This window comes from Lemur catta, chromosome 5 (assembly GCF_020740605.2).
Source record: "Lemur catta isolate mLemCat1 chromosome 5, mLemCat1.pri, whole genome shotgun sequence".
NCBI classification, from domain to species: domain Eukaryota; kingdom Metazoa; phylum Chordata; class Mammalia; order Primates; family Lemuridae; genus Lemur; species Lemur catta.
In genome coordinates this window covers 29691169-29715159 of record NC_059132.1, presented here as the reverse complement: position 1 = coordinate 29715159, position 23991 = coordinate 29691169, and the positions used below count along the sequence as shown (strand labels likewise).

The window sequence follows — 23991 nt, the reverse complement described above, 5'->3', positions numbered from 1 at the left end:
CAAGGGGACGTGGCCCCTCAGATCTGGTGGGAGAAAATGACAGAGCTCAGGATTAGAACTCAGATCCTTTGACCCCATTCCTGTGCTCTCCACCCAATACCATGGCGACCTCGCAAAAATACACATATTAGCAATTAAAGAAAAATCTTTGTTCAAACAAGGCTAGAATGTCAGTTTAGGAAGTGAAGAGGGAAGTGTTGAATTGAAAATTGGTGACTGATCCAAGGTGCCAGTGGCATTGGGAAAGGAGAGAGAGTCTCCTGACTTGATCAGCTCAGTGAGGGCCTGGTAGGTCCCCGCCACGAAGCCCACGAAGCCCAGGATGCTGATCAGGGCATCCTTGGCGATGGTGAGGGGGCTCATGCCCTCTGAGTAGAAGGTGGAGATCTCCAGGAGGGGCGGGATGATGAGGGCCAGGGCGCTGCTGCTCACGGAGCCCACCAGGGACAGGACCAGGTTGAGGCGGGGGACGAGGATGGCCAAGATGCCTGCAGGGAAAGAAGACACCTGGTTGCCAATTGCCCCGGAGGGGAACACACCTACAGTTAGACTCCTAGCATGGCAGAGCATTGAAAAACATTTCATAGGACCACTGAGGGATATCTCCGTGTCCTGTTGATAATTCTCTATGAGGACAGGCTATTTTGGCAGGATATGAAAGAAAACCCAAAATAAAGATGGTTATGTTAGAAACATCTAAAAAGGAGCCAGAGGCATGAGGAGTCGGACTCCAGTTACATACACACTCAGATGGAATTTGACTTGTTGAATTGATCCAAATGGTTAAAGCAGCTGCATTTGATTGGAATTGTTTGTACTGGGCCTGGTCACCAGCCTCTTGGAGAGGTAGTTGCACTGAACCAGACTGATCATCAACGAAAGACATCCTGAGCTGATAACTTGCCATCATCAGTCCTGGACTGTGCTAAAACCTTCCAGATATGTAAACTGCAAGCCCCATCTAACATTCCTGGATGGAAGATGATTTAGCTGCTTGTTGATTGGTGTCTCCTGAATTGCAATTCCTGAGACTCTGATAAAAACACCTTTTCTTTTGTTTGCTGCTTTGCAGTGTTGATCTTATGTCTTATTAGTAGGCATGGGGTAGCTTCAGTGTCGCTGTGCTGAGGCAGGGATTTGGTAAAGCCTGAAGTACGAATTTTCAACCTTTGATAGTTTGTAAAATTACCAAGCAGTACAAGAAGCAGATTCTTCACCCTGTTTGTGAGCTTTGTGTCCCTTCCAACCCTGAGGTCTGCCTAGGAGTGCGGCACACTGAGGGAGGAGGAAAGGAACGAGACTGTCTCTGTAACCATCACAGGGAAAGGCAAGTTGGTGTTTATGGGTTTTGATGTCTTAATAACAAAATGTCCTCTGAGCCAAAATGACAGTAAATTTGTGGCTCTACCAAATTAATTGAACCTGAGGAGGGCTATGCGAGAAGTCAGTTTATAGCCAGCCCCTCAGATGCCCAGAGGAAAGTTTGATAGAAAGTAGGGAACAATTTCGTTTCTGTTTTTAGGCTCCATCCAGGTTGCTAGATTTATAGTTACTATTAAAACTAAAGATGGGCCGGAGGCACCATCCTTCTCCCCGCGCGGGGGTCTTGGTGGCGCTGTTAATCAGAACGCCCTGACTCTCCTTGCCCCCCAGACGGGCATGTGCGATTGGACTCTCTTGCCGTAGAATTTGCGTCTTGAGCGTTGAGCTGAAGAACAGAAAAGATTTGGTGGAAATTTATCCCAGAGGCAGAGTCCCTTAATTCCTCTGACTTCGATCTCAAGCTCTGCCTGGTCCCTGCCTTTTTCAATGTCTACTTCTTCAGCTTTTCCTTTGAGCCTGTGAGCCACCCCTAAATCCCTCTGTTTTAGCTTAAGTTGTCCTGTTGCTTGATACCAAAGAAACTAACTGATGTGCTTCTCTTAGGTTCGGCTTAATTCCATAAACATTTACTGCGCCTGGAATTTTGCACTTGCGCCAGGGAGGCCCTAGTGGCCTGACTGCTGTAAACTCCCGGGGCCTGGTGGAGGGGCAAGGAAGGAGCAAGGCTGCCCGCCTTCTACTCACACGTCAGACAGACCAAGGCCGTGCGCACGCCCAGGTCCACCGCGAAGGCCCAGCGGTTCGGCACCCGGGACACAGCAAAGGGCACGATGATCTCCGCAGGGACATAGAACTGCAGGGGGTAGGTGAGGCAGATGCCGCCCAGGTAGAGGAGCTTGACAGACTGGTACAACCTGCGGGAGCCAAAGGGGATCAGGAAAGATCCACACACAGACACCAGTAGCCTCTGGGGACCCACGAGGGATCGGGGTTGGGGGAGAGAGCTCTCAGGCCTCAGCGTGAGGCACAAATTGGGAATCATCAAAACTACTTTCAATAACTCGCTAATCACCCCCAAATACAGCGATGTGTTAAGTGGCTGCATATCTCTAGGCACTAGAGACTCTAGGAAGGGCATGAAGGTGCCAAGACCTACAGAGAAGATAGTGGGTTCATGTTTCCATCTCAACTCCTTCGGGGACATCTGTTACGTGAGTGGTGAGGTGTGTGAAACTGCCTACACTTTAAAAACAGCTGTCTGCTTTTCATAATTGAATATCAGAAGGTCAGAGAGTGACTAATGTGCATGTTGGAAAAATTACTAGATTGAGTTTCAGGAGACCTGGAATCCTAACTCAGCCTCTATGCCTAAGTATCTAGGTCACTTTACTTTCCTGGACTTTATTTGCCTCATCTGTAAAATGGGAATGTACTCTGTACCTGCTAAAAGGCAGGGGCTGGATCTGATGGTCTCTGAAAGTCTATGATTATGAAATACTAACCACATGGGACTAATTTTAATCAAAAATAGAAAAAATAACACTGCTTTTTAGTGGACATAAGGCAAAGGAAAGATTAATGATACATTATTCCAGTGCTCAAAGAGCCTTTAATCATATCTCGTTGCCTACAAGAAAGAATTCCAAACTTGAGCCTGGGATTCGAAGCCCATCCTGCTTCAGCTCCAGTGGCTCTAATTGTCTGGTATGGTCACCACGCTGAGAATGTTGCCCCTCCCTCTCCACCCTCACGTGTTGTAACTACACTAGACAACCAGAGCCATTGCCCAAGCACGCGATTCACCTTCACAGTCAGTGTCTTTGCACGTGCTGTTCTCTCTGCCAGGAATGCCCTTTCCCTCCCTTTGTCACCTGTCACATTCCTGTTCATTGTTCACGTCCCAGAGGCTTCTGTGATGCCTCCCTGGTCCCTGCTCAGGATTAATCTGCCTCCTTTTGAGTTCCCACAACACTAGTCCTCACCCGTGTTACAGAGCCTCTCACATGCAGTATGAGTTGGTGTGTGTGCATCAGCCTTTCCACGAGGCTAGGGAACATGGCCAGATCATGTCAGCGCTCCCCTCCCCCGGCACCGGCTCTGCATGTGGTAGATGAGCTGTGACAAGGATAAAATGAAATCATGCCTGGATACCGCTTAGCACATGGGGAGCACTCAGTGCATGCTTGCTATTCTTCTTCCTTCTCCTTCTTCTTAAGGATGGGTGTGAATGACTCGGAATATCAAATCCATGTTATTATATTTTTTCCTAAATCTTTATTATTTATATGTTAGATGAAAAATGTGGATTTCAATTCTTTAGGGCCATTCATTTACTGTAGTAGCCAAAAATCAGTAGGGGTCATGTACAAGAAAAAAAAATGTATATTGGCTTAGATTTTTTTTTTTTAAAGAAAGATAAATGGTACATATGGGACTGCATGTTTAGGGAAATATAATATGAACCAAAACTTAGTAAGTTAATTCTATGTGACAGTCACTGTGCTAAGCTCTTTACTTGGATTCACATTGATTATTTGACTACAACCCTATGAAGCAGGTACTGTTATTGTCCCATTTTACAGGTGAGGAGGCTGAGCTTTTGATAGGTGAAATAATATCTCCAAGGTCAAGCAATTAGCAAGTGGGGAACATGGACTTAGACCCAGATCTGACTGACTCCAGAAATCACACTCTCAAGCATTTTGTAAAGGCCTGGCTAGAACATCTCTCCGTTCAGCTGAGTTCTCTGTTACCCACCATCCCTGTCCGTGACAAGAATGATGTGAGAGAAGAAGGAGTATTTCCCGGGCCATAAGCGCCTTGGCCAGAGCAGTGTCTGTCCACATGGACTTCCCTGGGGGCCTGGTAACATTAATCGCAATTATCACCCTGTCCCATTTGTAGAGTTTATAAAGCACCTCCATAACCGTTACCTTGCCTGATCCTTACACCAGCTCCTGTCTCCTGGAGGACAGCTCTCAGCTGTGACTCACCACTTGGAACTTCCCACCCCGGCCTCTCAGGTCCAAATACTCTCTGTTGCCTTCACCCCATGCACAGACACGGAGCACATTTCCAGTGAGGATGGTAACGTAGGAGCACACAGTGGGGGCAGAACAAAATGGGGGGGTCTATGCCTGGGAATCTGAGTGCTTTTAGAAAGTCAGGATATTGAGCAAAAGGGGGAAGACACTGCTCGCTACCCCATAGTGATGTTCCACTCACCACCCTTTTCAGTGGTTCCCATGGCTTGCCTGTCTTACTGAGAAGTGGTAAGAATGTCAAATGATTTGTGGTCCCCAGATGTCACTGTAATTATTGTATGTTCTAATGGACATTGGCTGGATTAAGAGACCCAGCAACCATTCACCTCCTCAGTTAACAGGATTCTCCCTGTGCCCACTCTCAGGCCACCAGGTTCAGGGCATCCCCCCACCCCAGCAAGGCAGTGATCCAGGCACAGCCGATCAGCATGTTTCATCTGCACTTGGTCCAGGAGTGGACACATGACCCTGGCTGGGATGATCAGAATGTATCCCAAGGCCTTTAATGGACCTTGCGGAAAAGACAAATTTTCTTTACAACGGGCTGTTGAGAGAAAGGCCTGTAACTGAGGGGGTGTTAGCAGTCACCTGTCACTGTGTGTGCAGGAAGAGAATAAAGTCTACACAGAGAAGAACAAACTGAGAGATGGAGGGAGACTGGACCTTGATGATACCACTTAATAGCTGGACCCAGCCGTGCCTGAAGCTAGAAGCATACATATATTAATACTTCTCTTTTCTTTTTGTTTTAAAACTTACATCCTGTTTGGATTGGACTTCAGTCACTGGCACGTGAAAGAGACTCAACTGACACATCAGTTAAAGCTGAGAGGACACTTAGAAGTCACTTAATCTAATCCCATTGCTTGATAGCTAGGGAAACTGGGGTATAGAGAGGAGAAACAGCTTGCCCAGAGCACAGGAGGACTAGCGGCCATGGTGGACAAGAACCCAGGTCTCTTCATTTACCTAGCCCGCCTCTTCCCACGGTGCAGTTTCCTGGCTGGCCTCTCTTCTCCTGCTACTCTCCTCTGACAAGGGAAGCTAAGCCAGCCCTGCCCTGTACATCATCCTAGAGCCCAGTGTCCATAAGAACTTTGGGCTCCAAGGCCTGAACTCACTCACCAGCAGTTGGGGAGGTTGAGGGTAATGCTCGCCTGGGTGGTGGCCCCAAACTTGAGGTAGCCCAAGGCCCCAAAGCTTATGTGCAGGATGATGATCATGAACATCCCCCCATAGAGGACAAGTGGAAACTGGGCACGGTGCTGCATCTTGTTTTCCAGAGGCAAAACCTGCAAACGGAGCGGGCACAAGCAATCACACAGTGCTTCCTACTTATGTAAAGACCCCGTTTACCCACTGTTTGTTATTCTAAATTCATATATCTCAGTCATCAGAAAGCTCAAGAGGAAAAAAATACCCAAAAAACTCGAAGACACCGTGAGTCATTAAAAAGACCTTAAAAGTCTTTTAGCCCAACCATCCATACTTGAGTATCCTCTTCCATGCTCAGGAAAGGCTCTGCCTCTGAGTAGCTTTGTGGCCCATGGATGTTGATGATCATTAATATCATTATTACAGAAAATCACAACTAGAATGTATAAGCCGGTGTCTTTGCAGGAGTTGTGCTTCCACACTGTTCCCACCAGAGGGAGCTCCATCTCAAGTTCAGGTGGAAGGTGACCTTCCAGCAGTAACACAGGTGTGTGGGCTGCGATATAATTTTGGATTCCTTTTGCTTGGGGGGTGGAGAGGAGAGTATCTCATGTATCAGAACATATGACAGCTCCTGAACAAAGGATGGAAACTAAGTAGAGATTGTACTGGCCCCAGGACTGAAGAAACCTCAGTTTCCTTATTTGTGTTGTGAGTTAGTTGTTTAGAAAAATCTCTGCTTGCTTATGCTTTAATCCAGCCCTAGCTGTCTATGATCTGTAATTCTGTGTTCCACGGTGGTAATGTGGGAGCATCAGCTCCGAATAACACAATCCTGTCGGAGGAGAGCTAAAAGGGGAAGACCAGAGAAGAATCTGAGAGCGGAAACGCATTGGTCTAGGGGCTAGAAGGTGAGGCTTTAAGCCCGGGCTTTGGAATTTAACAGCCATATGCTCTTGGACAGCATTTCCAGCCCTCAGTTTCATTATCTGTGCATGGATGTGAGTACCACTTCCGCTGGGGATAAATTTCTGATCTATCTCTTTATTTAGCTTTTTATTTTGAAATATTTTAGACTTACAGAAAAGTTGCAAGAATAGTACAGAGAATCTCCATATACTTTTCACCAGTTCCTCAAATATTAGCATGTTTGCTTTATAATATTCTTGTCCTCTCTGTGTGTGCATATATTTATATCCCCATATATTTATGTTTTTTCTGAGCTATGTAAGAATAACTGATTTGTTTTAAAGATTGTGCTCTTTTGTGATTTCATTCAAAGAGTTCAGAGGATAAGAAATATTTGAAAAGCATTGTTAAACTCCCTGTTAGTGTTGACTTTTTAAGTAATTTTTCTCATGCTGGATTAAGATAGTTCTAGCACCAAAAGGTACTGATTAAAGGCATACCAGATTAAACAGTCATTTTTTATATGAAGACCATAAGTGCTTAAGTAGGTTGACTTGTTATCAGGGATTTGTCACCCAGAGGTTTTCAGTTCTCCCATTTTACAGATGGATAAAGTGAGGCCCACTTAAAAGAGATTTGCCCAACATCCCACAGCTTTCTACCAGATATTTTTCCTAGCACATTAGCATTCTTTTACATACACTTGGTAAGGACTGGTGAAGCAAAATAATCATCATCATGATTTGCTTTGTGCCTGGCAGTGTGCTAATCATTTGGCCTACCTTATTTTATCGAGTCCTTACAACATCCTTGCTTTGTAGGTATTCTAATCTCCATTTTACAGATGAGAAAACTGAGCCTCAGAGAGATTTGTTTTAAAAAAAAATAGCTTGTCCCAGATCACGCAGCTTGAAAGGACAAAAGCAACAGTATTCAAACCCATGTGTGTTGGGCTCCAAAGCCAGTGCTCTTCATCCAGCCCATACAGCTTCCTCCCTCCACGTCAGGGTGGGGGGCACGCTCCCATCTCAAACCTTACCACGCCAATACCTTCGAAGGCAAAGACCGCTGTCCCGAAGAAAAGGGGGTAGGTCTTCCAGTTTGCCACCAGAGGCAGGCTGCTGGGGTCTGGGATTTCCTGATAGACAAACCCGGGACAAATGGTCACGGTTACCATAGAACTGGACGTGAGAAAATACAACAGAAATACAGCAAATGAAGAAACAGCCAGCCAGCAGCCAGCAGCCAGCGGTGCTTGGCTTTCTGCTGCCCTTCACCATTTGGGGGACAGACTTTCTTTAAGAGGACAGAGGCAGCAGGAAACCCCCAGACTCAGGGAGGAACTGAGAGTGAGGGGGGCTGAGTTCTAGGGCTGAGGTCACCAAGTGTACGTCGGGACCTCACTTTCTCCATGTGCAAAGTACGGTGGGGAATTGGGGCTGGGGTAGAAGTTGGCTCCCTCTGCCCCGCTCTGGAGCTGGCTCCTGGGGTCAGTAAGAAGCTGAGGTTGCTGGATGGCCAGGGGTGCTTAGGGAAGGAGAGGGAAGGTCCTTAGAAATCCTCTGCTCTGATGCCTTGTACACATGGGGGCCTGAAGCCCAGAAAGATCCTCATAACAAGACCCCTCATCTACGAAGATAATATAAGCAGAAATATTTCTTACATTCTTCTGATGGGCCACGCACTGTGCTAAGTGCTTTAAACACACTGCTTAGTTTTCACCATAGTCCCACAAAGTAGGGATTATTGTCTTCGTTTTAAGGGTAAGGCAATTGTGGTGCAGAGTCACTCTAGCTTTATTTAGTTTCTCCTTCCGTAAAGCGAGGAAGTTGAACTATTAATAAAACAGCACGTCTGAAACTTTTCTGTGCCACTTACATTATTTTTCTCACGAACTTAGTATTTTAAAATTAAATTGATTTTTAAAAAGAAGCATTCTAATACAATTCTTAGTTGCCATGAATAGAAGAGAACATAATTTAAGTACATAATTAAGAGAATAAACAAGCATTATCCATCTCCTCCCTAAACTCATTACACATAGCACTGAGGCATGGAAATACAACTTGAAAAACCACTGAATTAATTAAATGACTTTTACGTCCCATCCTATCTCTGATTCTGTAAGAATGCAGAATCCTGGCATCTGATGAGGCCGGACAGCTCGAGAACAAGCTCTTAAAGAGACACCAGCCATGAAAAGGAACATCACTAAAAATCCACTAGCCAACAAGATGACCTCCGGGACATTCACAGCAACTGGTCTGCAGGAGTCTCTGAAGATCCTTTACTCTGTCTGGGAAAAAGGAGAAGAAACCTTCCCAGCCAGGGGGTGGTGGGTGAATGACCCTTCCCCGGGGGTGAAAGGCAGGAAGGTGTATTTTTGTTGTTGCCCAGGTAGGAGGGTCCTCGGGAGGTGGAGACTGTCTGAGGAGTCTGCATCTAGCCTCTGTGCCCTTACCTTGCTTTTGGCTATTAAAAAGAAGAAACAGTAACAACCAAAAATGTCTCCAAAAATTGCCAAATGTCCACTGGGGGCCAAAATCACTCCTAGTTGGTACCCACTGGTCCAGAGTCTGTACTTGTACCCACTAAACTAACTCTGCTGCGTCCCTAAGCACTGCTGGGTTCTCACCAGTAGTTTTACACCAAAACGGCCGAACAAGGTAGCAATTCTTAGCCCTGGTTTAAAAGCATGGCTTACTGAGGCTCACACAGCTTGTGATTTGCAAAGCCAGGACCCATACTCACATCTCAGGCCTCCCCTTTATGGATTCCCACCCATGACGGGTGTCGGGGGCAGTTTTTGTGTCTCATAAAAGAGCAAAGCTGAAGGCTAGGGATGGACTCTGCTCAGTCTTTACTCCTGATTTCTTTTAATTTCTCCAAAGCTTTGCCATGGGTGCCTGCAGGACTATCTGCTCAGCAACCCTCCCCCACATTCCTGCAGCGACCTGGCCCCGCTCTGCATTAGGTCTGGTTTCCACAGGTGTTTCCCTGACTGTAGTAGATTGGTTCATGGGTAGCACCTGATCCAATTTTCTTGGATTTTGGGGACCTGAGAGAACACGAGATTTGTCTCTTTCTGGTGATGGAAATGGTAAAATGCAAGACCCAGAAGCTGTGGGCAGAGCTGGTTCACATCAAGAGAGGAACAAAGCCAACATACACAGAGCTGGACTGAGCAGAAGTGTCGGAGGCGTCTGTCTGCCCCTGGCTTGAGGTGGCTTCCAAAGCCTGAATGCAGCAGCATCCTTGTAGCTCGGCTGTCCCATGACACTTCCCAGCATCTTCTAATACAGTTTTCTTTCTCCCTCCAATTACTTTTTGAGTTGAACAAAAGTCCTCATTACAGTTTTTCCCCTGACAACAAATTATCTGCTTATTGGAAAAAAGCAAACCAAAACAAAATCTTCTTAACATCAGTAATCTGCTCCTAAAAATCTGCTGATCTGTGCAAAAGAGCTGATAACCAAGTTCCTGTTATTTTAAATGGGAAAAATTACGTCACATGAAACATCAACCCCCAATACTCAAACAATTCCTAAAATTTAACTAAAACTCAGTAAAACAGCTATATGTAAGTAATAAACTATGATATTAGTCTATAGATACTTAAACTTTGATACTGAATGCAGCTGTTACAAGAAATTGTTTTGTCTCCAGTTCACATCCTCTTTGTGGACACTTATTCACTTTCTAAATGGCCTGTGTGAGGTCTAATATTTGACTGTATCTGGAACGTAAGACCATGTCAGAAACGTCTCGAGACATTTTCCCATGGGTTGTTTTGTTAAACAGATCGTATTGCACTATAAATGTACATGGAAAAGCAGAGAGAGAGAGAAAGAGAGAGAAATACTTATTTTATGAAATTGGGGTATTAAAAAATTAAAGAGACATTCCATTAGGAAAATAGTGGAAGAAATTTTCTGTGTGCCAAACCTGTGTATATGTCAAACAATGCAGACATATATAAGAAAACACATCTCAGCCTGAAACCTGAAATTTCACTTTCTGCAGGAAATCATCGTTGGCAGTCTGGAGGGTCGGTTTCCAGGCTTTTGTGCTATGTGCACACACAAACCGCACCCACCCCAGCTATGGCGTGGGGTGGGGAACCTGCCTGGAGGAGGTGCTGGAAAATGAGGACGAGGCTTCCCAGCATGAGGACGTTGGCCAGCGCCGAGAAGGTGGACAGGGCGCGGAGGTTCCGGACGTACACCAGCGGCACCAGGAAGGGCAGTACCGACACCGCGTAGATGCGGGCATCCACGGTGGGTGTGGGGGTCATGACCCCTCTGCCCTGGCAGTTGGCTGTGGTCCCATTGGCTGTTTCAATCACCTAAGGATAAGAAAGGCTGATGTGAACCTCCGCTGTGACCTGCCAGTCCCCACTGTCATGCCCTCCAGCTATTCCTGCCAACCTTCCTCCCTTGAAAGGTTTCCTCTCTGCAGAGCACTTTCCTTCTCACCCGACCTTCCCTTAGCAGTGACCGCTCAGCCTTCAGAGCCAACATCCCCTCCAAACTCCATCAGGCCCTGCTCTCAGAGCACCCAGCCCATTTCCTCAATAGGGTTTATCAGTTTGTAACTTTATATACTAGAATGATTATTGCTAAACATTTATCTTCCCCACTGAAATGTAAGTGTCCTGAGGGCAGGAACCTTATCCAGTTTGTTCACTGCTGTACTGCCAGCACTGTGACCCGCTCATGGTAGATATTCAATATGTGTTCCATCAATAAACGAATGCATTAACTGAACCAGAGCATGTAGTGAAATTCTGAACAGAGACAGAGATGATTTAGACATCTCCTTTTTTTTTTCCAAATAAGAATTTTATTTTATGATGACAGAAAATATTTATGGTCAAAAATATAAAGAAGCAAAGAGAAAATATAAAGAGAGCAAAATTATCTTTGGAGACTCTCTTTACAGTACTGTTTATAACAGGAATAACATAAAATAAAATAGAAACAACCCAAATGCTTGGCATATGGGTGTGGTGAATCAGTTATGTACACTGAGTCCATGACATAGCACTAAGCATGAAAAAAAAAGCAAAGAGCACATCAATATCATAGTTTGAAAAAAGGATTATTACAAATGCATGTTTGGATATTTAATGAAAAAATACTGAAACACTATTCATGTACTTGTAATGTGTATTTTTGCAAGAGGAGAGATTTATTGGGGTCTTTTATATTTCATAATCTCTGTACTATGGTTTTGTTTAAGAAAGAGCTGTGTTGCTCTTGTGTTCTGGGGGGGGGGAAATCAACCATAAAGACTTAAAAACGAAGATAAAAGATGCACCTGGAGATTCCTTTCAGAGAGGTAACGACTGCTAATATTTTAGAGTAGATATTATATTTCATGCCTACGTACACAGACATATGCAAACATAATATATTTTCAAAAATGAGACCTAAGTGAACACAGTGCCTTGTAGCCTGCCCTCTTATGAGCTATGTTGCTTGCATTTCTCCCAGCACAAGAGTATACAGAGCTATTTGCTGAAAATACACACCTGACAAATACTTTTCAAGTAGTTACTTTGTTTTAAGAGATCTGGAGAAACTTTGGAGAAACTTGTCTAGCCTCTGTGAGCTCACAGGCTAGGTATAAAGGAGGAGATAGCTTGGACACGTAAGTATTATATATTCAAGGGAAACTGTACATGTAATAAAACAGTAGGCTTGAATTGAGAAGGGGAGAATAAGGTGGCAATCCTGCCGTGTGGATCAGGGAACGACACCCGAAGGAGGAGGGCACTTAGGATGGGTGTGATTTGGATATGCAGAGATGAGGGAGTGCAGGAGGGAGGCATTATACACAGGAAGAGCAGCATGAGTAAATGTTCAGTGTTGGGTAGGTGGGATATATCTGGGAACCGTAGATAACTCAGACATGTTCAAGCACAGGACACATAGAGAAGTGGCAGATCAGATTGCCCGGGTTCTTATGAGGCAGATTAAGGTGTTCGCAATATATCCTGTCCGACAGGTAGATAGTGAAGATTTTCAAGTTGAAAAAGTGTGCTCGTTTTTATCTGTTGATGCTGAGAGAGAAGAACCTGGAGGGCCCCAAGCAAAGGCTGAATTGTTCGGGCTTTCACAATCTTGGTTGATTTGGATGGAGGTGCTCAAAGTTCAAACTGGGCTATCTCTTACCATCTTGTATTCCTGCTTGAGTGCTCCGACCTACCTGTTTCAAGTTATCTGCCAGAAACATAAGGAACACACAGCAGAAGCCCAGCTGGTCCACAATTAGGAAGAAGAGCACAATGTACCTGGGCATTGGGAGGAGAAGATTATTTGTCATAAAAGGAAAGAAGGCAAAGAGAATATGGGGCCACCCAACTTGCTGGTGTTACCAGCCTCTATCTCTCCTCTCCTGCCTGGCACCCTTGCTTCCTACAGCCGCAGGTAGGAAGAATTGCTGCAGCCTCAGACCTCCTCCAGCTCCAGCAGGGACAGGGACACCCTGGCAGGCTCATTACACTTATGTTCAGGTATGTTTCCGGCAAAGCCTTCGTGCCCAGTTATGGAGTCATGAGGGCCTGCCTTGACCTCCCTATGCCATCATCTGCTGCCCAGCCTCGTCTGCTTGGAGAAGGAGAGCTCTGTCCTAAACTCCAGCTGACCTGGCTTCGACCCTGAACACTCTGCCTGGTCTTGGCCATCCCTTCCCCCACACTGAAGCTGCTTCCACTCTGCCCCTGCAGCCCACACTCACACAGCAGCTAGACTCATCTTTTAGAGACTATTGCTTATATCATGTCTTTCCTCTGCTTGCAACCTTTCTGGGGCTTCCATCTGCTCTTGGGATAACATTCTGATATGTTAATTTGCCTGCCAGTTGCTTCCTGATTTGGCTCCTGCCTCCCTTTCCATTCTTCCCTTCCACTTCTTCTCCTCCCCACTCTGCACACTTTGCCAGTTCCTGGAGTCCTCTGAGCTCTTCCCACCACCCTGTCTTTTGCACACACCTTTCCCTAGGATGCTCTTCCAAACCCTCTTCAAATGGCTGGCTCTCACTTAGCCTTCAACCTTCAGCTTAAACTTCACCTCCTCAGAGAGGGTTTCTCCAACCTTTCATAGCTCTTATCTTAACTCATAATTATACATTTGCTTCTTTTCTTATTTCCTGACTCTACCAGGAAGTTTTAAAAACTCTATCAAGGTAGGGATCATGTCTATTCCATTCAGCTCTATCTCCCTGGCACCTAGCATGATGCCTGGTCCATAGTGGGTACTCAGTCAATATTGTTTAATGAAGAGATGAATGAATTAATGAATGAATGGGACCCTGGTTCTCTGCGAATGGAATGGAAAGTACACACAGTCTATCTGACTTTGAGTCACCATGTGCTGCCTGGCATCCCCTGATGTTCAGATTCAAGAGCCATCCCAGACTGCCCAGGAGCCCCCTTATCCTGACCCCCTTTTGGCTTGTGGCACCTTCTAGCTTCTGTGCCTTGGATGCTGCAACCTCTAGAGCCGGATCGTCTCCACCAGCCAAGCACCCGAGGCCCAGCTTGCCTTGGACCCAGGCTCTTTCTGTTTTGACAGTTCACCAGTTAACAGAGCCAACACAGGCGAAGAAACACATTCACTGAGCACCCCAAATCACTCTTAGAATGAAATGTGGTGTCAAAATGCATTTCTTATAAATGATCACTGGTAAATGTGTTACCAAAGCTGGCCCTTTGCTGAACTGAGGATGATTTAGTATTCACGGTGACGGCAGTATCAAATAAAGTCTTATCATTCAATCTGTTGCCGCCCAATGACTAAAGACTAGCGGCAGTGAGGTGAAGGGGAGAAAGGAGAGCTGGTAAAGAAAACGAAACAGCTCTGCCGTCAAAGTGTCCCCTGACTGCTGAGAAAGGGGACTAGAAACTTTAGCTACAGGGATCAGTTCATCCACACTCTGGGTGGTCCAGCCACAGAGGACCAGGAGTTGACCACAGTCGTATACCATTGCTGGGAGTTGTGATTTTCAGCCCAGTCATGATTCACTCTGTACCTCTGGGTAAGTTGCTCCCTGTCCCTCAATTTCCCCATCTGTACTTATGGGTTCCAGAAGCACCTGGCTCTGTCCCTAGAAGAATCCATCTAGACCCATGTGCAAGTCTTCTACCCCACTGCAGCCCAGGAGAGAGCAAGGTACCTCCCCCAGCGGGCGTGGTCCTGGAGCCAGGTGCAGGGGCTGGCCTCCAGGGCATGCATCATGGCGTCCCCATAGTCCATAAAGGGCTTGCTGAGCCTGCAGGAGAGAGCACAGGAGACCGGACATTGTCGGGTTCAGAAGTATGTTCTGGTGAGAGAACAAGACAGGATTTTCCCAGCACAAGGCTGAATGGAAGGATGTGTGGTAGGAACCCTGGCAGAAGGGATAGATACCTGCTGGTGCCCACTGTGCTTCTCTCATTTCTCTGAAGGGCTCCAAAAATCATTTACTAACTGTAAACAAATATTTAGTGAATGGCTACTGAGTGTCAGAGTTGTACAAGGTACAAGGGTTTGTATCAGTGAACGAGATAGGCAAGGCCTGTCTTCCTGGTGCCATCAGTCAAGTGGATTAAAGAGCCTCATGTACTCACTGAACGCATGGGGACACTTAGGCCCAGAGGGGGCAGAGCACCTGTCCAAAGTCACATAGTGAGCAGGGGGTGGGGGTGGGGGTGGGGGGGGTGGGAGGCATAGTCAAGACCTGACCTCAGGTCTTTTGACTCCCGCAACAATGATTTTCTTATGACACCTGCTGCTTCCCTGAGATCACACAGATTGCTGGTCTTCATGCTAACAATGAAGATTATCATGCACACTACCCCTTGGTGCAATACTTTTTACCAGGAGTGCAGGGGCTCATCCTCTTAAGGGTACATCAGAATTTCAAGGAAATGAGAAGGAAAGTGAATTTTCCCCTCCATTTAATTAAAAAATATAGCAGCACTAATGCCTATTATGAAAATGTCAAATGTACAGAAGTATAAAAAATGAATGTCCCTATGCATATCCTCCCCTGCCTCACCCCAGGCTAATTCTCCTCCGCACTTCTTTCCCCAGAAGTAACTACTTTTAACAGTGTGGAGTGGTTAAGTCCAGACCTCTTAAAAATATATTTATTATAAACAATAAATGGATATAGCTTAGTTTTTAAAATCCTATAGAGGTGTCAAAAGCGTATCAAATATTATTTTTAAAATGGTGTGGAAAGTGAAAAGGACACTGCTTTTGTGATGGAAAAACTGAGAAACTCTTGGCTGGTGGGGTGTGCTCAAGGGGCTTGCTCTGGCAGAGATATGAAGACAGAAAGTATTATAGGAGACTGGGCAAGGCATGCTGGTGAGAGGAAAGCAAAGAAAGTCCTGTGTGCAAGGGACTTGGAGGCTCTCACCTGCAGCAGAAGTGGCGGGCACACTTCACCAGGACGCCCATGCAGTGCATGGCCAGGAGGCCTATTGCCAACAGGCTGACGGGACCCAGCTGCAGAGGGGTTGTGAACAGAAGGAAGAGAGTTGAGTAGCTATGTGAGCATGAAAATCATGGGACAAAAATGGATTTGTTAAGAGAAAGAGAGGACAAGCCATAGGCTGGAAGGAAATATTTGCACAAGATGTATCTAATGAAGAACTGCTCCCGTCTTAAAAGTCAGCGATAAGAAATTAATCTGATTTAAAAATGAACAAAAGGGCTGGGCGCGGTGGCTCACGCCTGTAATCCTAGCACTCTGGGAGGCCGAGGCGGGTGGATCGCTCAAGAGGTCAGGAGTTCGAGACCAGCCTCAGCAAGAGCAAGACCCCCGTCTCTACTAAAAATAGAAAGCAATTATCTGGCCAATTAAAAAATATATATATTAAAAAAAAAAATTAGCCAGGCATGGTGGCTCATGCCTGTAGTCCCAGCTACTCAGGAGGCTGAGGCAGTAGGATTGCTTAAGCCCGGGAGTGTGAGATTGCTGTGAGCTAGGCTGACGCCACAGCACTCACTCTAGCCAGGGCGACAAAGCGACACTCTGTCTCAAAAAAAAAAAAAAAAAATGGACAAAAGACCTGAACAGCTGCCTCACCAAAGAAGATGGCAAATAAGCACATGACAAGATGCTTTGTATCATGTCATTAGAGAATTGCAAAGTAAAACTACAGTGAGGCTAGGCATGGTGGCTGCTTCTGTAATCCCAGCACTTTGGGAAGCCAAGGCGGCAGGATCGCTTGAGGCCAGGAGTTCAAGACCAGCCTGGGCAACATAGCGAGACCTCGTCTCTGCAAAAACTTAAAAGTTAGCTGGGCGTGTTGGCACGTGCCTGTAGTCCTAGCTACTTGGGAGGAGGCTGAGGCAGGAAGATTGCTTGAGCCCAGGAGTTCACAGCGAGCTATGTTAATCTACCTGCACTACAACCTGAGCAACAGAGCAAGACCTTGTCTCTTTAAGAAAAACAACAAAACAAAACAAAACAAAAAAACCCAAAACTACAATGAGCTACCACTGCACACCTATTAGAACAGCCAAAATCCGAAACACTGACAAACTGACAACGCCAAATGCTGGCGAGGATGTGGAACAATAGGAACATTCATTCGTTGCTGGTATGAATGCAAAATGGCACAGCCACCTTGGAAGACAGTTTGGCAGTTTCTTATGAAATGAAATATACTCCTACCATATGATCCAACAATTGCATTCCTTAGCATTTACGCACAGAAGTTAAAACTTACATCCACGTACTGTTTATAGCAGCTTTATTCATAATTGCCCCAACTTGGGGCAAGATGTCCTTCAGGAGGTGAGTGAATAAATAAACACAGGCATGTAGACAATGGAATATTATTCAGAGCTAAAAAGAAATGAGCTATCAAGCCATGAAGACACAGAGAAAACTTAAATACATATTACTGAGTGAAAGAAGCCAATCTGAAAAGGCCACATATTATATGGTTCCAACTACATGATACTCTAGAAAAGGCAAAACTCTGGACTTAGTAAAAGGTCAGTGGTTGCCAGAGGTTGCAGGAGAGGGAGAGATGAAGAGACAGAGCACAGAGGATTTTTAGGGCAGTGAAGCTGCTCTGAAAGATATTCTAATGGTAGATACATGCCATCAGATATTTGTCTATACCCATGGAATGTACAACACCAAAAGTGAACCCTCAAGTAGGCTGTGGGCTTGGGGGGTTGATGTGTAGGTCCATCGATTGTAATGAACGTACCGCTCTGCTGCTAGATGTTGACAGTAGGGGAGGCTGCCGGCTCAATTTGCCCATGAACTTTAAAAAATAAAGTCTATTTAAAACAAACAAACAAACAAACAAACAAAAAACGCTAAATGTTTCAGAAATATACACTAGGGGATTAAGAACTCTGGCCTTTGCTATTGATATTGGTAGAAGGGTGTAAGTGGTCCCACGTGGACAGGCAGTACGACAGGTGGGGCTGCCTGCTGCACCCTCCCGCTCACCCACTCTGCGGAAAGAGCCCCTCCCTGCCTGGGAGAGGAGAGTGGAGAATGTAACAGTGAAAGCACGTTATGTTAGACAGGACGTGGTTCTGGACATGGAGACACCCCGTCACCTCTAGTAACACAGACAACAATGACAGGGCCCCAAGCGTGCAGCAAGCCTGGCGGGGGTGTGTGTGCAGGTTTCAGTGACCCTGGAGGAAGAAAGGCAGAGGACAGAGTTCAGGGGCAAAACTGATCTCCAGAGATAAGCAGGCATTCAAGGGCAGACAATAGGGACTTCCACGTCAAAAGGGAAGAAAAAGGCTACCACAACACAAGACTATCCAGAGAAACTTATGACCTTTTCTTCTTTTTTTGAGTCCCAGACTCCTTTTTCATGAAATAAATTGATCCTCTTAGAAAAAGAGCAGATAGGAATCACTAAACTTTGCCTTTAATTTCATGAGGGCTATGGAATCCTAAGAACCACCTATAATCCCCTGGCCCGGGAAATGAATGAGATGAAAATAATCATTAATAAATAATAATAGTAGTAGTAGCAGAAGCCATTCAAGTGTCAAGTACTCTGAAGTTTACAAAAATATCTTTACATGTATTATTTAATTTAATCTTTCTCATAAGTAAGCTGTCAATTCCCATGCTACAGGTGAGAAAACTACGGCTCAAAAGAGCCAGGGGAGGGAGTGACTGCAAATGGGCAGGAGGTGTCTTTCTGGGGCCATGCAACGTGTTCTAAAATTAGACTGTGGTGATGGTTGCACAACTTTGTAAATTTACTGAAAATATGCTTACTTGTACACCTAAAGTAAATAAATGTCATGGTATGTAAAGGATATGTCAATAAAGCTGTTAAAAATAAACAGCCACGAAAAAGGGCCAAGGCTCAGGTGAGCTCAGGCGGTTCACAAGAAGCAGAGCAGAACTCAGACTTTCTGTCTCCAAGGTGTGCAGCAGAGTCAGCCCGTAAAGGGGACTCCTGAGAGAGAAACCGTCCCCAGCACATTTGATGTCAAACCGTGTCCCCTGACGCTTGAGTGAGGTGTGCTTTTGGACAAGTGTAAGAGCACCAAAGACATCGCCAGCCCACGTGACCCCAAGTCAGGACCACTCCCAGCCCCTCTTACCACGATGCCCGCGTTCTTCATGGCCAGGGGCAGCCCCAGCAGCCCTGTGCCGATGTTGCCTTTCACGACGTGGATCAGGGTTTGCAGCCACCTGAGGCGGGGGAGAAGGGAGGCAAGAGCAAGGTCACTGCTGACCTTGGCCCCAGAGCCAACCGCTTGGGGAAGAGCTGGCAGGAAGCTTGCCTGCAGGTGCCTGGCGTAGAGACACTGTGTGCGTGTGGGGGACCGATGGATGGATGGACAGATGGATGGATGGGATAAGGAAAAACAAAACCCAATGTGCCATGAGTCTATTTTTACAAAAACAGTATCTAGAAGGAGGGAGTGGATAGCTTCACTCTGCTGTGTAGAACACAGGCCTTACTTGGACTATTGGGCTTGGTTATTTTTTAAAATAAATAGTTCATAAAAAAAAGTAGTGTATGTATGGCAAAAATACAAATATTACAAAAAGTAATATTATAAAAGTTTATAGAATGAAAAGTAAATCTTCCCACCTCTGATTCCTGGACTCCCAATACCCCTTTCTAGAGGCAACCACTGCTAAGAGTTTCTCATGTATCCTCCCAGACGTTCTCTCTCTCTCTCTCAATACGTACATATATAGATAGGCATGTACATATACATGTGTATATAAGTACATACACACTTTTACAGTGTTAAACTTACTTCTACATTAATTTTTTTAAAGAGGGAGATTGTGCATATCAGTGCATCATAGATGTGGCCCATGCTTCAATCTGTTTAACAGCTGCATAGTATTTTGTTGGCTGTATCATGGCTTGTTTACCCAGTTCTCTCTGTTGGTGAGTAGTTTGTTTTTTGTCCAATCTTTTGCTACTCCAAACCAAGCTGAAATGAATAATTGTACACATCCAATTTCTCACGTATATGAGAGCTTGTCTGTTGGATACACTCTCAGAAGTGGAAGCAGTGGATCAAGGGTGTGTGATTTAAAATTTTGGTGGACATTGGCAAATTAACTCCCCGAGGAACTGTACCCATTTGCTTCCCACCAGCAGAGGATGAGAGGGACTATTTGCTCCTGTCCTGGCAACCACGATGTGTCACACTTTTTGTCCTGGGCGGACCTGTGAAGAGTTGCAGCACCATGTGGGGTTTGTTCGCACCCCTGGGCTTGGTTCACTAATTCCCCGCTTTATTAGGGTCTTGTCAGACTGACACCTGTCCAGAGGTGAGAGCTCAGTGGCCAAGGCCCAGGAAACTGTGTCTCAGGAGTAGAGCCTGAGAGGACTTAGTGGAAGCTGGAACAGCCGTACTCACACCCTGCCCCTCTCAGGACTGCCATGGGGACGAGGGAGGAGACAGCGCCATGCATCCAAGCGTGGAGCAAATGGCCAACTGGCAGATGCCACAGTGCAGCAACTTTCTCCCTGCTCTAGGAAGCACTCAGATCTGTATGGGGTGAGCTCCCCAGCACCAGAGCTGTTCAAACAGTGACTGAGGTAGGCAGGATAGGGCTGACGACAGTCGGGATCTATTCCCACAGCCTTTGGTGTGCCTTCCTCAACTGCAGAGGTGGGAAAGTGAACAGTTGCATCTAGACTCCTTGAAGCTACAGTTCTGGATAGAAAATAGAAAGGTCAAATGGGGTGGAAGCCATCTCCCTGCTGTGTTGGCTGTTTCCTGCTGGCAGGAGAGGTTTTCTAGAGTGACCCAGGCTCCAGCTTCCAGGGTGTCCAGAAGCAGCTGCTGTAGCAGCCGTGGTAAACGCGGATCCTGGGATGCAGCCGCAGTCAGCCTTACGTTCCTGACCTTGGTCCTCTGGGGCCTCCTGCGTCCTCCTTCTGGATTGTGGAGGAGGTGGAGGCCCCCCCTGGCGGGTCACTTCAGAGACATGTTTCTGAGAAGTCCAGTCTAGACTCCCCCCCCTCCAAGCTTTTTAATGGGTGTGTAAGCCCCTATTTCGCATTGTTAAATATATTTCTAGCATTTCTTTTTTTGCTTAAAATACTATGTTTCTTACTCTAAACTCTGACTAATAAGAGGTAAGGCTGTACAGGACAAGATGACCTCCTCAGTGTCATCCTACTTGTAGTTTCTGACCTCGCAATATTGTCCCACAGCAGGAAAAGCAGTCTTCAAAAACCGTGTGTTTTCCCTGAGGGAGGTGAGGTGATCCCAGCGGGAGCGAGGGGGGCCTAGCGCCCAGCTCAGCTCGCTCCTGGCCGGTCTTCAAGCCCTGGCTGGCTGAGCAGAAATGAGTGTGATGTGTCGCAGTGGCTCTTTCGGATGCATTGTTCTTTCTTCAAGAAAGAACACCTGGTTCTTTGTAAACACCATAAAAATACCTGCTTTTTCTGCTGCGGGACAATAACAATGGATGTGATTCCCACCACTTTACCTATGATTTGTGAAAGTTCTGGCTCAGAGATGGGGAGAGCTTGCCCAAGGTCACAGCTAATACGGGAGTAGCAACGCTGGGATGGGAATCCGAGCGTGTTTTGCTGTGGTCTAAGCCACGTGTTTTCCTGCAACCTCAGCGGCAACATTCTCTCTCCTCCTTTAAAATGTCTGACTTTTTCCTACTACAGCCAATGCTTGAACACTTACTAGAAACAAATCTCAAGCAGGCTGGCCTCTGAAACCTTCGAGGACAGATGATAGTTTATCTTTTAAAAGACCTTTGGCAATGACATAGCCTTTTGTAGAAAGCCCTTCTAAGATCCAACCATACACATTCTCAAAAAATTTGTCCCTTCTGTGTAATTAAGAGGACGATAAAGAGGGTCCCTCTTTCGTTCATTCGTTCATTTTGCAACCCTTTACTGAACCCCGTGTGCTCAGGCTCTGCGTCAGGCTTGGGAGGATTCAGAGATAAATAAGGCCTGGTCATTGCCCTCAGGTTGCTCCCCTTGTGGGCAGCTAGTGTGACCCATACTAGAATTAACTAGTCTTTTACTAAACCGTTACCATGTACCAGGCACTGTCTGAGATGGGTACTATCATCACTGTCATTCTGCAGGCGGAGGCGTGATCTGTCCTCTTCAGCAGAGGCACACAATGCTTAATGGCCGTCCTCAGTGGCAACATCACTTCTCCAAGGACCAGCTCTGCCTTTGCCACCTCTAAAACAAAGCCTTTCCCATTTTCGGCATCTGGAAATAACTCCTTCCTTTTCTGAACCCTTGTAGAACACTGACTTTACTCTCTCTGGAATTTCAGTTGCATGTGTTCAACATGTCTTCCTCCCTAGGCTGTCAGATCCTTAGCTGCAGGGCCCTGAGTGGCATATTGCATTCGTTGCTGCATCTCCATAGTTCCCAGGTGCTCAGTAATGTGGAATGAATGGGCCTTTAAAGAGGTACGCTTAGGATTCAAAGCATCAGCTTCAAGGAGCATTATTTTTGCCACTAACAGAACTTCTCTACACCTCTTTTTGCCCATCTTTCAAGAACAGGGAAGAGCCCATATCTAGCTCTTTGGGTTATTAGAAAGAAGGAAAAGAAATCCCCACAGAAGTTTCCAAGCACAAGATCTCAGGCCCAGAAGCTCCTGTAGGTGGGGAAAGGACACTTACGAGATGCCATTGGTCCCCTCCTGGCAGGAGGAGCCTGGGGTGGAGGAGTTGCTGCCCCCTCTCCGGGGGCTGGTAGGGTATTCTTTGAGCTGCACCGTCCAGAGACAGTCTGCTGGCGGAGGCACTCCCAGGCTCGGGCAGGTAGACACCTCGCTCTTCAGCTGCAAGCACTGGGTGTGCGAGGGGTTGTGAGCAGCCATGGCTTTGGCAGAGGCTCTGGGCAAGAACAGCTTTGCCCTGCAGCAGCTGCTCAACACAGCCCTCAGGTTTTGAGCCTTAGTGAGCTCAGCAGCTTGAATACAGCTCCACCCCCTTTACCCAGAGCGGCACAGACTCACTCCTTGGGAAGAATAATGGCTAAAGCATGAACGAATGGGCAAATGGCTTCTCCTCCACCCCCACACAGGCTGCTCACAGTGGCTCTAACAGTCTGTTCTTTCCCGTCTTCCTTCTGCCAAAGCGCTGATTGAGAGCTCACCGCCAAGCACCTTGCTGGGTGCCGGGAACTCCGCGCTTCCAGGCAGCGCAGTCCCTGGCTGTGATGAACTTAGTTGGAAATCATGAATATTAATCACAGTTTCCCATCAATAAATTTTAAAAATTTCAACTGTGACGAGCACTTTGAAGGAACGTGAAAAGAGGCCCCCGTGTGTAACAAAAGCAGCTGCCCTTGTAGAGGAAGTCAGCAAAGGTTTCCCGAGGAAAGGGAAAAACCCCTTGTATCTTCACAATGGCCTCTCCACCTTCCTGCTCCCACTGCCACGTGGCTCCTCCTGCGGTCACTGCTTCCCTGAAGGGCTCTGTTTCCCTCCCCTGCCTCATGTCACAGGGCCAGGAGGGGAGAGCATGTTGTTTCTCATTGCTTTTATATCATTCTTTATTCCTCCCTTCTCTCTAAGACTGCTGGCTCCTTTTTTTTTTTTTTTTTAAGTCAGAGTCTCACTCTGTTGCCCGGGCTAGAGTGCCGTGGCGTCAGCCTAGCTCACAGCAACCTCAAACTCCTGGGCTCAAGCGATCCTACTGCCTCAGCCTCCCAAGTAGCTGGGACTACAGGCATGTGCCACCATGCCCGGCTCATTTTTTCTATATATATTTTTAGTTCTCCAGCTAATTTCTTTCTACTTTTAGTAGAGATGGGGGTTCTCACTCTTGCTCAGGCTGGTCTCGAACTCCTGAGCTCAAGCTATCCTCCCGCCTCAGCCTCCCAGAGTGCCAGGATTACAGGTGTGAGCCACTGTGCCCGGCCCTGCTGGCCCCTTTGAAACACCTGTCAGCAGACCCCGCCTGCAGCACACAGGGCCTCAGGGCCAGGCCTCTCCTCCCACAGATATTATAACACTGCGTGCTCTTGCTCCTGCACACGGTCTCGCTCTTGCCCTTTATTTTACTATGACCACAAATGAATCATCTGTGCTCCAGCCTCTTA

General features: G+C 46.5%; 1 protein-coding gene across 1 annotated transcript; it reads right to left on the bottom strand.

The window, feature by feature from the left end:
• Positions 1-140: 140 nt before the first annotated feature.
• Positions 141-22765, bottom strand: LOC123638750 (proton-coupled amino acid transporter 1-like). Its single transcript, XM_045552579.1, has 10 exons — positions 22566-22765; positions 19025-19115; positions 15840-15928; positions 14610-14705; positions 12642-12726; positions 10558-10776; positions 7471-7569; positions 5493-5659; positions 2068-2237; positions 141-488 (listed from the first exon to the last, which is right to left on the bottom strand). Exons 1-10 carry the CDS (start codon positions 22763-22765, stop codon positions 163-165), a joined length of 1542 nt encoding a protein of 513 aa, XP_045408535.1. The 3' UTR covers positions 141-162.
• Between the last annotated feature and the right edge of the window lie 1226 nt (positions 22766-23991).